Below are 15038 nucleotides of genomic sequence, written 5' to 3'. Positions count from 1 at the left end.
GTTAAGACAGTCACACTAGCTGAAAATCATAAAGATTATGCTTATTGATTTTTCCAAAACTTTAGTGATTCAAATATCCTTGATTTTAGTGATTAAAGATTCAATTATGTCAATGATTTAATTTAAATTAGTGAACTGCTAGCTATATCTTACATTTGTCTTTCCGTAAATATATGCCTTGTACTCTATAAATACATAGTGCAGATTAATGAAAAATTAACAGCCCATTTTATCAAAATCTATAAAGTTCTCACCCACACCTGTAAGTTACAGAATTGGGTAGACTTTCATACTTTAGTTTAATCCATAAAATGTTAGCTCCGGCTTTGATAATCATCCCCTTCCTTAATGGTTTACTCAAATCAATCCTGACCTTGAGGTGTAGAGATGTTCCCCAATAATCATCAACTATCTTCCATCATAAAAAAAACATCCCAAACAGTTTTAGAAGTAGATTATAGCCTCTGATCCAGAAACTTGCCTTATTTAATTTTATATCAGAAGGCTGTTCTAATCCATTGACAGTCTGAAGTAGCAAAACACTCTTATCCAAAATGCCATGACTCAAAATCTAACACACATCATGTAAGTCCTTCAAATGAGTAAATTGAAATAAGAAAAGGCCTTCATCCCAAATACAAGTATAGGAATGACACCACCAGGTTCAATATTCAATGAACCAGATTCCATCGATGAAGAAACACCAAACAAGACCTATTAAAGAGCTTTGGAACCAAGAGCCTGAGAAAAAAATACTATGCAAAACAAACGTTAAACAATAAACGAAGCTAACCGGGCCAATAAAAACTCTTAAGAGATAAACATTAGACGGTGCACATATTAAGCATTAAATATTATTTAAACTCTAAAAACTATAAAAAATATATTTATAATTAGCTTTAAAAAAGAAAAAATATTTCTATTAATAATAAATGGATTCTTCTATTTAGAAAGATAGTATAATATTTGAATAAATGGATTATAATTTGAAAAAAAAACTTTTATTTTTAATATTGAAAGTGCTTATGACTTTGAATTTGATAAGTTTTTATCTTAATCATATCTAATAATTTAGTCAATGGATCTATAAATATAATTTAGTCAATGGATCTATAAATATAATACACAGGTCAATCTATTTAGATCAACATTGTACTATAAGGACTATGCTAAACTTTTTATTATGATTTTAGATTTTTAAAAAATTACATTTCATTTTATCCACAATAACGAATAAAAAAAATTTAATTATTAAATTATTATATATATATAGCAATCTCTTAGTTAAAATCTTATATAATTTTATTAATTACAGATGAAATATTTCCTAGAAAAATGGAAATATAAATTCTTTAAAGTTGAATTATACAATATATTATATTCAGCTTGATCTTAAACCAAAATACAAACATAACCTATACTACAATTAGGGTAATAGAACAGTGTATTAATAAGTTTAATTGTTAATATTTATATGCATTGCACATGTGTGTAAAATCATTTAATTATATTAATTTCGTATTGATAAATAACAAAATAGAATATTTGATGAATAAAAAAAACTATAATTAAAATTTATTTATTCAATATTACCATGATATCATCTAAAATAATGTATTATTAACTCAACATTAAGCTTTATCAATAATTTCAAAGAAATTGACATGATTTAAACATAAAATATTCGTAAAATTGTTATAATAATCTGAATAATTTTCTTACATCTTAAGAATTCTTAAAAGGTAAATTACCAAGCTTCCATTTAATTATATTTATCTTAAATAATGATTATGACTTAAATATATTTTAGATATCTTAATCTAAATATAATATTAGAATTGAAAGATTTAATTTTATAAATTTTTAAAGTAACAAAAGAAAATAAGAGTTCATAATAGAAAGTATTTGCTAAATATAATTATTGTATATTATATAATTATATTAATATATTTTTACAGAATATGTGAATCTTGATTTTTATTAGCAATATATTAATTATTTTTGGTAACTATATAAATAATTAGTATAAATTTCATAGGTCATAAATATGTTCATTTAAAGATGAATTTACTATAAAAAAAAATTATCATTATCTTAACAATATAAAATTTATGTTGATAAATTTAAATATATATATATATATATATATATATATATATATATATATATATATATATATTATATGTTTTAAATTATAATGAGTTTAAAACAAACAAAAAATTGTTAAACTAAAAAAGAGACAATTAATGTTTCTAAATTCTTAATAATTATAGGCCTCAGATGGTAATGATATATGAGTATTATAAGAGCTAACTGATTACATTTTTTTTATTTCAAACAATTAACTAATTTATTTCAAATATATTATTTATTAATATGATAGTATTAATTTTATTTTTATGATTCAATTATTTTGATTGTAGAAAATCAGAATAATTATAATTATATGATGTAATATTAATATAAAAGCATTTCAGTGATTACAAAAAAATATAGTAAATACATTAATATAAAAATTAAAATATATATTAATGTATTACAATATTATTTGAGATAGAAATAATTTTATATTAAAAATAAGATGGAAAGGAATATCGATTAAAAAATAAAATCAAAAGAATAAATATTATAAATGTAATGGACTTGCCCAAATTGGGACTAATTATCTAATATTCTATCTCCACTTTCCCGGACTATAGAGTCTAGGAACCCGAATCTCTAGCTGCTTTACTTTTAATCTGATATGACTCTTAACATCCAGCATAATACTGGTGGAAAAAATAAGGGTGAGTAAAACTCAATGAGAGGATAAACAAAAGAAAAAAGAGAAATAAACAAGGAATTATACATCAAGCTAAATAATTAAAAGAAAATGCGAATATAAATTTGGCTAATTAAACCATCAGAAGACGAAATCGTAAAATTAAACTACTTACTATCCTTACCAGTAATATTTATAATAGTAATAATAATTACAATAATAATAATAATCACAATAGTATCAATAATTAGAAGTGTAATAAAAAGTTGTGCAAACTCATAAATGTCTTCTACTGACCCCTGACAACTTTGGGTGCAATGGATGTCAAATCTGGCAGCATTAAAGCACAAATTCCTGTCATACACGCATAGACAATAACCCAAAAAAATAACCACCCATTATATGCCCCAAAGCATATGTCTACTGAACGCTATCCCAAAGACATTATATTTCAATTAACACCCAATATCCAAGGTGTGATCATATAGGCTACATAAACGAGTTTATATACTTATCATAATCATAACATAATTTGTCACGACCCGATCTGTGGGCATGTGACCGGCACTAGGGAATGGGTAGGCATAAGGTTACTCAATCCGGTAGTAAGCCTGACACTCTCTTACTTAATTAAATCTCATCTGATATTACTGATGTCACAATGTAACTTAACCATTAAATTTTACATATTCAATTCGGTCTGCCAGAAGAATTAGGCGAGACTTGAAACTACAGAAAATTACAACTCATAAGTCTACTATTTCTACTGCGGAGAATCCAATTATTTTTTACAAGTCAGCATACCAAATCAAACACATCACCTGATGATGAAGGTGTAATACCCATAATTTTTTTTAATAAAGATAATAATAATAATGATTAATAAATGAGTTTTATTTAAATTAATTTAATTATATTTTTATTCGGTTTAATTGGAATGATTAAAATGCAATTTTAAAATTTAATATTAGACAAATAAAGGAGTTATTTCTATACCCAATTAGTTTGATTTTTAAGGAGTTAATTAAGTAAATTATTTTAGAAATAAATTATATTTTTTGGTCATTCTAAATATATGTATATATAAATAAAATTATATATCGGAAGAATTTGTAAAGGATGTTTTTATAAAATAATTTTCTTGGGGAAATTGGTATTTTAATTAGCTAGTGGTATTAAATTTTAAGTTGGAAAATATTTAGCAAATTGATTATTTAATTTAATTGTGTGTTAGGATTAAATTGAAAATTTATTTTAGAATAAGGATTAAAAGTAAAATTTTATTATTATGGGAATTTAATAAAAATTTGTAAGTTTGGTATTTTTATAAATAAATATAATGTAATTATGTATTTTCAATAATTTTAATTTGGCCTAAATTAATAAGTCAGGTGCTTAATTAAAAAGCTAAAGAAAAGTTTAGGGATTAATTGGAAATATTTTAGGGTGAAATTGTAGTAAATAAAAAAGTTGAGGGACCAAAAGGTAAGAAATAACATTTGAAGGACCTAATGTCGATATTGGAAGGAAAGAAAGAAGAAAAGAAAGAGAAGAAAGAATCGAGAGGGAGAAGAAGACGGGGGAAAGAAGAAGGAGGTTCACACGGCACCAAGAAAGAGTCCGGGGCGCAAAGCCGTAGGGTGGCGCCAGAGTCTAGTAGCGAAAAAAAAGGGAAGCGTTGTGACTATCAGCGTCGTTCCGGTTGATTCTGATATCCTTTGGCGGCAAGGTCGGTCTTGTTTTGACCGGTGAGTTAAGGGCTTCCTTGTAGTGGCGGCGGCATTGACTTTGGTGGCCGGAGGAGGGAGTTTCGGCGAGGTGATGGCAACAGTGTTTTTTGGCTTTTACAACGAGCTCCGGCGGGGGATGGATGATCGAAGGACATATCCCGACTCTGCTCAGCTCAAGCTTCGCAATGGCATCGGTTTCGTGGAGATTGGACTATGCTTGCAAATCAACGGCTGAGATCGTCCGTAAATCTCTCCGGATGATCGGGGGTCGGATCGGAAAATCGAAAGCCGGGATCGTCATCATCGTTTGTTTCGAGTCCGATGGTGTGTTTGGATCGTCGATCAAACTCCGGCTGCTGGAGGCGAGTCGGCCGAGCGATCACGCGTCTCGGTAATTTTCTCTGGCCCGTTGATTTAAGAATTCTTTGATTTAATTTATGCTTATTGAATTGTGTTGAGTATTGGATGATATTTGTGAGTCAAAAATAATTGTTTGTCGAACTGCATGCCATAGTCGTGATTTTGTGTTGTGTGGGGGAGTCGGGAAAAATAGTGAAGTCTTGGGGACCCGACTCCCGTTGTATTAAATTGTTGAATATTTGAAGTATTTTTTTGGCAAGTCCTGAACCTGTTTTACGAGGGGTAAACATTCGTGTTTTAGGGAAGTTTCTGCTGAATTTTTTGTAGAATTCTTCCGAGTCGAGATTCTTAGACAGTTAGTCCTAGGAATCTAGACCTAGGGTTAATGGTCAATTGTTTCAGCGTTATTAATTAATTATCTTCCAGGATTAGATGATCTGTCAGTTCGGCTTGCTCCATCCGAGGTATTGGAGCAGAGCTAGGAAGGCGCCAAAGCTGTGAGTTAAAGTCATATATCTGCTTACGTATGTCATGCATAAATTTTTTATTTGCTATCGTGGTTATTTTATTGCAAGTTTAAATTATTCATTTAATTATTATTCATTTGTATCATACTTTTGATTACTATTCATTTATATATTATTTCCTTTATCATTGATTTTATTATTGCATGATGATTCGGAATGGGACGTGAGAAGAGCATAAGAGTTTGATGAGTATTCCGGTATAAATCCGAGAGTGATGGAAAAGGATAAATAGGTAAAATTAAAAAGAAAAGATTAGGACTTGCCCTGGACGAGCATCGCTCTATGGGCTTAGTAGAGTGTGGTTACCGGAATAAAGGTCCTTGGTCGAGCATTGCTCTCTAGGCACCGGCTTATTTGGAAACCTAAGTGACCAGACTGGAGGTAAGGTCCCTGGTCGAGCTTCGCTCTCTAAGCGCCAGCCTTATTGGAATAAGAGAGCTAAAAGGCTAAGGCTGGTAGTGAACATTAAGTGACCAGACTGGATGTTAAGATTAGTCGAAATGTCAGTATGGAGATTGATCAAGATGTTTGTGTTGGGATTAGGGTTCTACTGGAGTATTCCGTCCCGTAGCGTGTGAAAATTATTTTATTTAATTTAAGCATGGCATGACACTTATGTTTTTACATGACTTAATGCTTATTTTAAATTAAATAAATGTATGATCGAAGTATATGTAAATATGTTTAGATATATGATTTTAACTCACTCTCGAGACTGACAGTCTCAATTTTAATGTTTTTCAGATACGTAACTGTTAGTCTTCCCGCGACTCTTATCTAGTAACCTGACTCCTTCATCATCGGATGATGTATTTGATTTGGTATGTAAATTTGTAATTTCTTAAATTCTCCGCAGTAGAAATAGTAGATATACCAGTTGAAATTTTCTGCAGTTTCAGGTCTCGCTTAATTCTTCTGGCATACCGAATTAATTATGTAAAATGTAACTGTTAAGATAATTATGGCATCAGTAAAATGAGATTGAGATTTATTTAAGTCGGTGAGTGTCAGGCTTACTACGAGATTTGGTGGCCTTACCCCTACCCATTCCCTAGTGCCCGTCACGGGCTCTCAGATGGGGTCATGACAGAAGGAGATGGATTGCTTGATAAGAGCCGCGAGAAGACTAACAAATACAGATCCAAAAAATATTAAAATTGAGACTGTCAGTCTCGAGAGTGAGTTAAAATCATAAATCTAAAAACAGTTGTAAACACTTCAACAATATATTTATTTGATTCGAAATAAACATTAAGTCATGCAAAAACATATGTGTCATGCTATGCTTAAATAAAATAATTTTCACACACTACGGGACGGAGTACTTCAGTAGAATCCTAATCCCAACATTAATATCTTAACTAATCTCAACACTAACATCTCGACTAGTTTCAACACTAACATTTCGACTCCCATTCCAACAGAACTGGCGCCCAGAGAGCGAAGCTCGATCGGGGACCTTACCTCCAGTCTGGTCACTTATTTATCACTATCAACCTCAGTCTTTCGGCTCTCTTACTCCAATGAGAATGGCGCCTAGAGAGTGAAGCTCAATCAGGCTCCTTACCTCTAGCCTGAACACTTGATTTCCAACTAAGCCAGCGCCCAGAGAGCATTGCTCGATTAGGGACCTTACCTCCGGCAACACACTCTACTAAGCTCAGACTCGGAAGCTCAATTAGAGCAAGTCCTAGACTTCCCTTTTTAAATTTACCATTTTATCCTTTTTCCATAATTCTCGGGTCTATACCGGTACACTCATCAAACTAATATGTTCTACTGCCGTCCCATCCCGAGTTATCAGACAATAATAAATTCAGTGATGAATACTAATCAAAGAGCACGATACATATGAATAACAATTAAATGAATAATTTAAACTTACAATTATTTAATCACAATAGCTATTTAAAATTTGCATGACACGTGCAAAACAGATATGTGACTTTAACTCACAGTTTTGACGACCTCCTAGCTCTGCTCCGATGCCTCAGGTAGAGCGAGCCGAACTGACGGATTAATCTAATTACGAAAAATAACTTAAGTTTCTCTTATAAGTTTTTTTTAATATGTAAAAACTAGATTATTTTCTTCTTTAATTTTTAATTTGATATTAGAATTTTAAAATTATTTATTAGTTAATATAAATATAAATATTTATAATTACTTTCTACTTATTTAATTTTAAAATTATAAAATACTATAAAAATTCTAAGTTTCAACATAAAATTTATTTTATTTAAATGTTAAAAATTTTATATAGATAATAGTTTGGATTACTGTATGTTATTTTTAAAAAATTATTAAAAATATTTTAATAAATAAATAGTTAAATGGTGGTATTAATTAAAAGCACTGGACTTCTTAACTTTATATAACTTAAAAATAGTCTATTAAAATTGATCAGAGAAAGTATTCTTAAAAATAATATGAAAAAAATATCGATTAAAAATTAAAATTAAAAAAATAAATATTATAAAGGTAACAGCTCTGCCCAAATTGGGCCTAACTATCTAATATTTTATCTCCATTTTCTTAAACCATGGAGTCTAGAAACCCTAAGCTCTAACTGTTCGACTTCTAATCTGATTTGATTCTTAACATCCTGCATAACACTGGTGGAGAAAATAAGGAGGAGTAGAACTCAGTGAGAGGATAAACAAATAACAAGGAGAAATAGTATAAATAATTAGAAAATACAAACATAAATCTGGCTAGTTAAACTGTTAGAGGACGAAATCATAAAATTAAACTACTTACTATCCTTACCAATAATATCAGTAACGGAAATAATAATAGCAATAATAATAATAACAACCACAATAGTATCAATAATTAGAAGTGTAATAAAATATTGTTCAAACTCATAAATGTCTTTTGTTGATCTCTGGCAGCTTTGAGTCCAATGGATGTCTAATTTGGCAGCACCAAAGCGCAAATTCCTGTCACACATGCGTAGACAGTACCCCAAAAAGGTAACCACCCAGTATATACTCTAAATGCATATGTATACTGACCAATGTCTCAAAGACAGTATATTTCAATTAACACCCAATATCCAAGGTGTGATCATATAGGCTACTAAAAAAAGTATGTAAACTTATACCAATCACAATATAATCTTTTGATAATAATAATAATAATTTAAAACACCATTATCCACTCCCAAAGTGCTATATATATATATATATATATATATATATATATATATATATATATATATATATATATATATATATATATATATATATATATATATATAATGGACTAATTCCTCCCGTAAAAACGGGTCCAAAACATGGAGCAGAAATTCCATTTTAGACTTCAAAAATAAATTTTATTTTCTAATATTAATATTTATTTTCTATTTATTATAATTAACCTTGAATATAAAATAATAAATTGATCTATCTTACAATTTAGGCATCAAAATAAACTACTAATTATTTCAAGCCAACAATTTTATTATTATGTAGTTAATATTAATTCCACCTATTTTCTCTAATCACTTAAATATAAATTTTACTATCTTTATTTATTCTAATTAAATATAATATTCTTCAGTTAATATATCCATTATCTACTAATAACATAATTAAATTTAATTATAAGCTACTCAATTAAGATCTCAATCAAAACTTATTAAATTAAATTTCTGAAATTTCTAGTTGTGGTTATTAGGTTCAGAAATTTAATTAAAAATGTAACGGCCATGCCCAAACTGGCCCCAAGTATCTAACTTTTTATCTCCACTTTTTCGGACCGTGGCCTCTAGCAACCTCGAAGCTCTAACTGTTCGGCTTCTAATTTGATTTAACTCTTAACATCCTATATAACAATAGTGGGAAAAATAAGAGTGAGTAAAATTCAGTGAGAGAATAAACAAATAATAAGGAGAAATAGACAAGAGTTATACATCAAGCTAAATAATTAAAAGAAAATATAAATATAAATCCGATTAGTTAAACCGCTAGAGGACGGAATCATAAAATTAAACTACTTACTATTATTATTATTATTATTATTATTATTATTATTATTATTATTATTATTATTGTACGGGTGTTACAATAAATTAAAGATTTTAATTATAAAAATGATATTCTTAAAATTATAAAATTAATTTATTAAATAAATTATCATATTAACTTTTTAAAATAATATTTTAATTTATTAATTTATGAATTATAACAATTCAATTTAAGATAGTTTACGTGCAATTTATGTGAGAAAAAGATATAAAAAATACTAGTGCTCGGAAGTCTCAGTCTATCTGAAATATGTCTTTGTAATTACTATTTAAAATTTGATGGTAACAAAAGTCTTTGATTCCTTGAAATTATTGTGTAGAAAAAGTTGTTAAAGGTTTACTTACAATTTTGTTTTTTAAAGTATAAATTTGAATTCTGAAAATGTGAAACACAGTTAGTCTTCAACTTTTTGCTTTATTTATTTATTGATTTCTTAAAATCATTACTTTTCATTGTGCAATTTGATCCTTCAAATTTCTAAGTAACACGTGACTAAAATCTAATCTTCTATTTTCTTTTAAAAAAAGGTGGTCTAGTCTTTTACAATTTTTTTATTCGCTTGTTATTATTATATTATATGATATACTTTATAACATTCTTTAAAAAAGATATATTTATAATATTTTATTCATATTATTGGATACATAATTATTATTGACCAAAAAGTTGAAATTATTATTATTTTTCTAAGTTCTTCTATTTGCTCAAGAAAATTGATTATTGTACTAAGAATATTTTAAGAAATTATGGAAAAATAGAATCACTTTTACCTGAAAAATACCCAAATTGGTCTATTTATAACATTCTTTAAAAAAGATATATTTATAATATTTTATTCATATTATTGGATACATAATTATTATTGACCAAAAAGTTGAAATTATTATTATTTTTCTAAGTTCTTCTATTTGCTCAAAAAAATTGATTATTGTACTAAGAATATTTTAAGAAATTATGGAAAAATAGAATCACTTTTACCTGAAAAATACCCAAATTGGTCTATGTGGAATTCTTTTTTAACACCATTTTTGTTGATTTGTAACTTAAACAAAATATGCAAGAACTCAATTAAATATTAGTCTTTGTCCTCAAAAACCCAAAGTGAAGCAAAAAGAAAATATTCATTTTTACAAAAGATAATGAGTATCTATCTTCAACTTTATACATTTTTATAATTCTATTTTAATTTTATGATTGTAATAATCGATCTGTGCTTTTATTGGTCTTATTTTCTATATGCAATTAAAAAAGATAAGACAAAAACAATATAAAAATAGAACATTTGTTAAAATATAAAAATTACTATTTTATGAGATAAAATGATAAATTTATCTTTCAATCTTGTGAGAAGTGATGATTTTGATGTTTTAGTTTAAATATTGAGTGACTTTAATTAATTTTTTTTTTTGTCTATTTTTCTCTTTTTCTTTCTTTACTTTTTCCCTCTTATTCTTTTTTAGAAAAATAATATAATTAATTAAAGTTGAGCTTGACTTCAGTGGTTTATAAATATAATTCCTTGTACCCAAATGTTCTAAACTCATTTTCAGAGATTAATCTTGAAAAGTAAATGGCCTCTTCAGTATTTGTTGCTCACTTTCTCTGCTTCCTTTTGTTTCAGCTGCACTTCATAGCTACTTGTTTTCCATCTTTTTCTTTCAATTCCTCTTCTTCAACTCCATTATGCCACTATGATCAAAGTCTTGCCTTGCTTCAGTTCAAAAATTCATTTCCTATTTCAAAAACTAAACTTCTCTTGCCGAATTCTAAGACTAAAATATCGACTCCCAAGACAGAGTCATGGAAAGAAGGGACAAATTGTTGCTATTGGGATGGGGTCACCTGTGATATTGATACAGGTAATGTAATTGGTCTTAATCTCTCTTATAGCTTGCTATATGGCACCATCAGTTCTAATAATAGTCTTTTCTTCCTTAGTCATCTCCAAAAGCTCGACCTCTCTGGTAATTTTTTAAATCAGTCACAGATTTTACCTCAGTTTGGCCAATTCATTGCTTTGACACACCTTTATCTAAATTATTCAGATTTTTCTGGCCAAATCCCACGAGAAATCTCTCATCTATCCAATCTAATTTCACTTAATCTGTCTTGGAATGATCTTTCACTAGAAGCCACTACTTTTAGCAAGATCTTTCAGAACCTTACCAGACTACAAGCATTGGACTTGAGCGATGTAGACTTGTCTTTGGTTGCTCCTAGTTCCTACCCGAATCTGTCTTCTTCTTTGTCATCTCTCAGCCTCAAGGATTGTGGCTTGCAAGGAAAAGTTGCTTTTGCTCATCTATCGGAATTGCTTTCGCTCATTCTCTCTGGGAATGATAATCTAACATTTGAAGCAGCTACTTTTGATATGCTCGTTCAAAACCTGACCAATTTGCAGGAGTTAGACTTGAGCTATACCAACATGTCTCTTGTGGCACCTACTTCTTTGATGAATCTGTCTTCTTCTTTCTTATGGCTTGGATTCGAAAATTGTGGATTGACTGGGAGATTACCAGACAACATTTTTCAACTACAGAACCTCCAAGGGCTCGATTTAGGAGGCAATGGCGATCTCACTGGCTCATTACCTCGACACAATTGGAGTAGTTCCCTACAGGACTTAAGTCTTTCAGAGACACAAATTTCAATATATTTAGAGCATGACTTTTTCAAGAATTTGAAGTCATTGACAGCTATAGACCTTAGAAGTTGCCATTTCGTAGGGTCAGATCTTTCTTTGTTTGGTAATTTGTCGCAGCTCACCGAGTTGGACCTCTCAAGTAACAATTTCTGGACAGATTCCTCCTTCATTTGAAAGCCTAAAAAATCTCTCTTTGTTATTGATGGAAAAAACAGCCACAAACGGTAAACAAATAAATGCAGAATTAATTTCCGTTTGTCTAAATTTTCCCAACTTGAATGAACCCCGAGGATGCAAACAAATAAGGTGTTCTTAATGCAATTAGAACACACACAATATCACTGCTATGCACCAAAATATTGAGCTAAAACAGTAAGCACACAATAACACAAAAACACCGAAATTTTAGCGTGGAAAACCCATAAACTAAGGAAAAACCACGGGACCATTTTGGCCGCTTAAATCTACTATCATCATCAAAAGGAGCAATACAAAGTTTTCTCTAGATAATACTAGAGGCATACAAAATCATCATATTCTTGGAAGTAAGTATATTAAGGTGTATGGAATCAAAATAGAGCCAAGATAAGAAATATATCACCAGAAAATTAGTTACTGTCCAAACCAACGAAACCCGACCTCCGGACCTCAAAACCCGATCTCTACCGTCCAAAATATTGGCCCAGATGCTGTGTAGCTGCTGTCCAAAAATCACGACGATCCAACGGTTCAATCTATGAAAAACGGAACTTTTCTGCTGCTGTGTATTCTCTTCTCTTCTCCTCTCTCTTTTTTTTTTTTTCTATTATGTGTTTGTTATTTTTTTTTAATATATAAAGTCTTGGTACAAAACCCTAGACGTTTTTAATAATATGCTCCCAAAAATAATAGTTGGGCTTTCCTCATGGGTCAAAAAAGAAAAAGAAAAAAAAACCCAATAGTTATATCTTTATAACAACCACCTCAGTGGTCAAATTCCTAATTATTTTACAAACTTCACGAGACTTGAATTCTTAGATTTATCAAATAATAGATTCATCGGTCCAATTCCTTCTCAAGTAGGCGGGCTTCAAAGTCTCTTTTACCTTTCTTTGTCCAACAACCACCTTAGTGGTCAAATTCCTAATTATTTTACAAACTTCACTAGACTTGAATCCTTAGATTTATCAAATAATAGATTCAATGGCCCAATTCCAAGTTCAATCTTTGAAATTGTAAAGTTGGAGGTTCTCATCCTTTCATCCAACTACAAATTCACAGGAGAAGTCTCACCCGCAATTTGCAAGCTAAATTCTCTCCAAATTCTTGATCTCTCAAACAACAGTTTTACTGGATCCATTCCACAATGTCTTGGAAACATGAGCCTCTCTATATTGCATTTGGGCAAGCACAATTTCAATGGAAGTACCTCTGCTGTAGCTTTTTCAAAGGGATGCAATTTGAGATATTTGAACTTCAATGGCAACCACTTACAAGGTCGAGTCCCACAATCTATCCTCAATTGCAAAAATTTGGAATTTTTAGACTTGGGCAACAATGAGATGGACGACACATTTCCTTGTTTCTTGGGAACTCTCTTGGAACTGCAAATTCTCATGCTAAAATCCAACAAACTACACGGATCAATAGAATGTTCTAATATGACCGATTCTTTCCACAAGGTACAGATTTTTGACCTCTCCAACAACATGTTCAGTGGATCTTTGCCCACAAATTATTTTGTTGGTTTCAAAGCTATCATTAAGAGTACTGATGAGAATTTTGGATACATGAGGGATCGAAATTACTCATTTGTTTATTCTGTGAGGTTGACAATCAAAGGAGTGGAGATGGAGTTCGTGAAAGTCCAAACACTTTTCACAACAATTGATTTGTCAGGTAATAGATTCACGAGGTATATTCCACAATCGATTGGGATGCTAAAATCACTGAAAGAGCTAAACATGTCTCATAACAAGTTCACAGGCAAAATTCAAGCATCACTCAGAAACTTGGCCAATTTAGAATCGCTAGACCTCTCTTCAAATTCTTTTAATGGACAGATTCCTACGGAACTGGTAGATTTAACATTTCTTGAAGTTTTTAATGTTTCATATAACCAACTTGAAGGTCCCATACCTGAGGGTAAACAATTCAACACAGTTGAAGTCACTTCATATGAGGGGAACTTGGGATTATGTGGATCTCCACTAAAAAAGGTATGTGATAATGGGGATAAGCAACAACAAGCACCATCAAATGAAGATGATTCAATGTATGAAAATGGATTTGGATGGGAAGTTGTAGCAATTGGATACGGCTGTGGAGTTGTATTTGGCCTCATAATCGGATACACTGTCTTTCAAACAAGAAAACCTCTATGGTTTGTCACATTGGTTGAAGATAGATCCAAACGAAGGCCAAAAAGATCCAAAAGAAATGTTCGTGAAGCTAATAGAAGATGAAACATATAAATTGCTATTTATGCTTCTAGGTAAGTTCTTTCAGAAATTATATGGTTTCACATGCTTGTAGATTTTTGTTTGACATTTAACATCATACTAAAACCTATTATTTTGTGTTTAGAAATAGAATTATAAAGTGTTTTTATATTAAAAACGAAGTTCTCGGCTTGTTTAAATAATTTATAATAATTTCTATCTTATGGTAAACTCTCTAATCTTTTCAGGTTTATAAAGATAATGTAATTGATGCGTCGTGAAGTACTCGGATGCTTTGCATTATAGGTCCACACTTCTCACCAATTATTATGATAATTTCAGAGATTCGATTTCTGTCAAATGTTGTAATATACATTTAATTTCTAAAGTATATCATTGTTCTAAGAATTTCAAAATGGATTGATGGATCATATTTGTTTGGTATCAACCTATTAATATTATTATTCTTTGTTTATTATATTTTGTAAATGAGTTTTCTTAAATTAATAATTGATGAGAAAGTAGAACATCTTAAATAATTAAAGTTTTAGAAAATATAATAAAG

General features: G+C 29.8%; 1 protein-coding gene across 1 annotated transcript; it reads left to right on the top strand.

Annotated features, from left to right (window-relative positions):
• The first annotated feature begins 10979 nt into the window (after positions 1 to 10979).
• LOC8280857 (receptor-like protein Cf-9) lies at positions 10980 to 14519 on the top strand. The gene is made up of 2 exons (XM_048372282.1): positions 10980 to 12192; positions 13071 to 14519. Exons 1-2 carry the CDS (start codon positions 10980 to 10982, stop codon positions 14495 to 14497), a joined length of 2640 nt encoding a protein of 879 aa, XP_048228239.1. The 3' UTR covers positions 14498 to 14519.
• Positions 14520 to 15038: the final 519 nt, after the last annotated feature.

This window comes from Ricinus communis, chromosome 3 (assembly GCF_019578655.1).
Source record: "Ricinus communis isolate WT05 ecotype wild-type chromosome 3, ASM1957865v1, whole genome shotgun sequence".
Lineage (NCBI taxonomy): Eukaryota > Viridiplantae > Streptophyta > Magnoliopsida > Malpighiales > Euphorbiaceae > Ricinus > Ricinus communis.
The sequence above is the reverse complement of the archived record's forward strand: the minus strand, read 5'-3'. Positions and strand labels throughout refer to the sequence as shown.

Coding starts and splice junctions, on each gene's coding strand:
- LOC8280857 (XM_048372282.1), top strand. CDS start 10,980: ATGGCCTCTTCAGTATTTGTTGCTCACTTTCTCTGCTTCCTTTTGTTT. Junction 12,193..13,070: donor CACCGAGTTGGACCTCTCAA/GTAACAATTTCT, acceptor TTGAATTCTTAG/ATTTATCAAATAATAGATTC.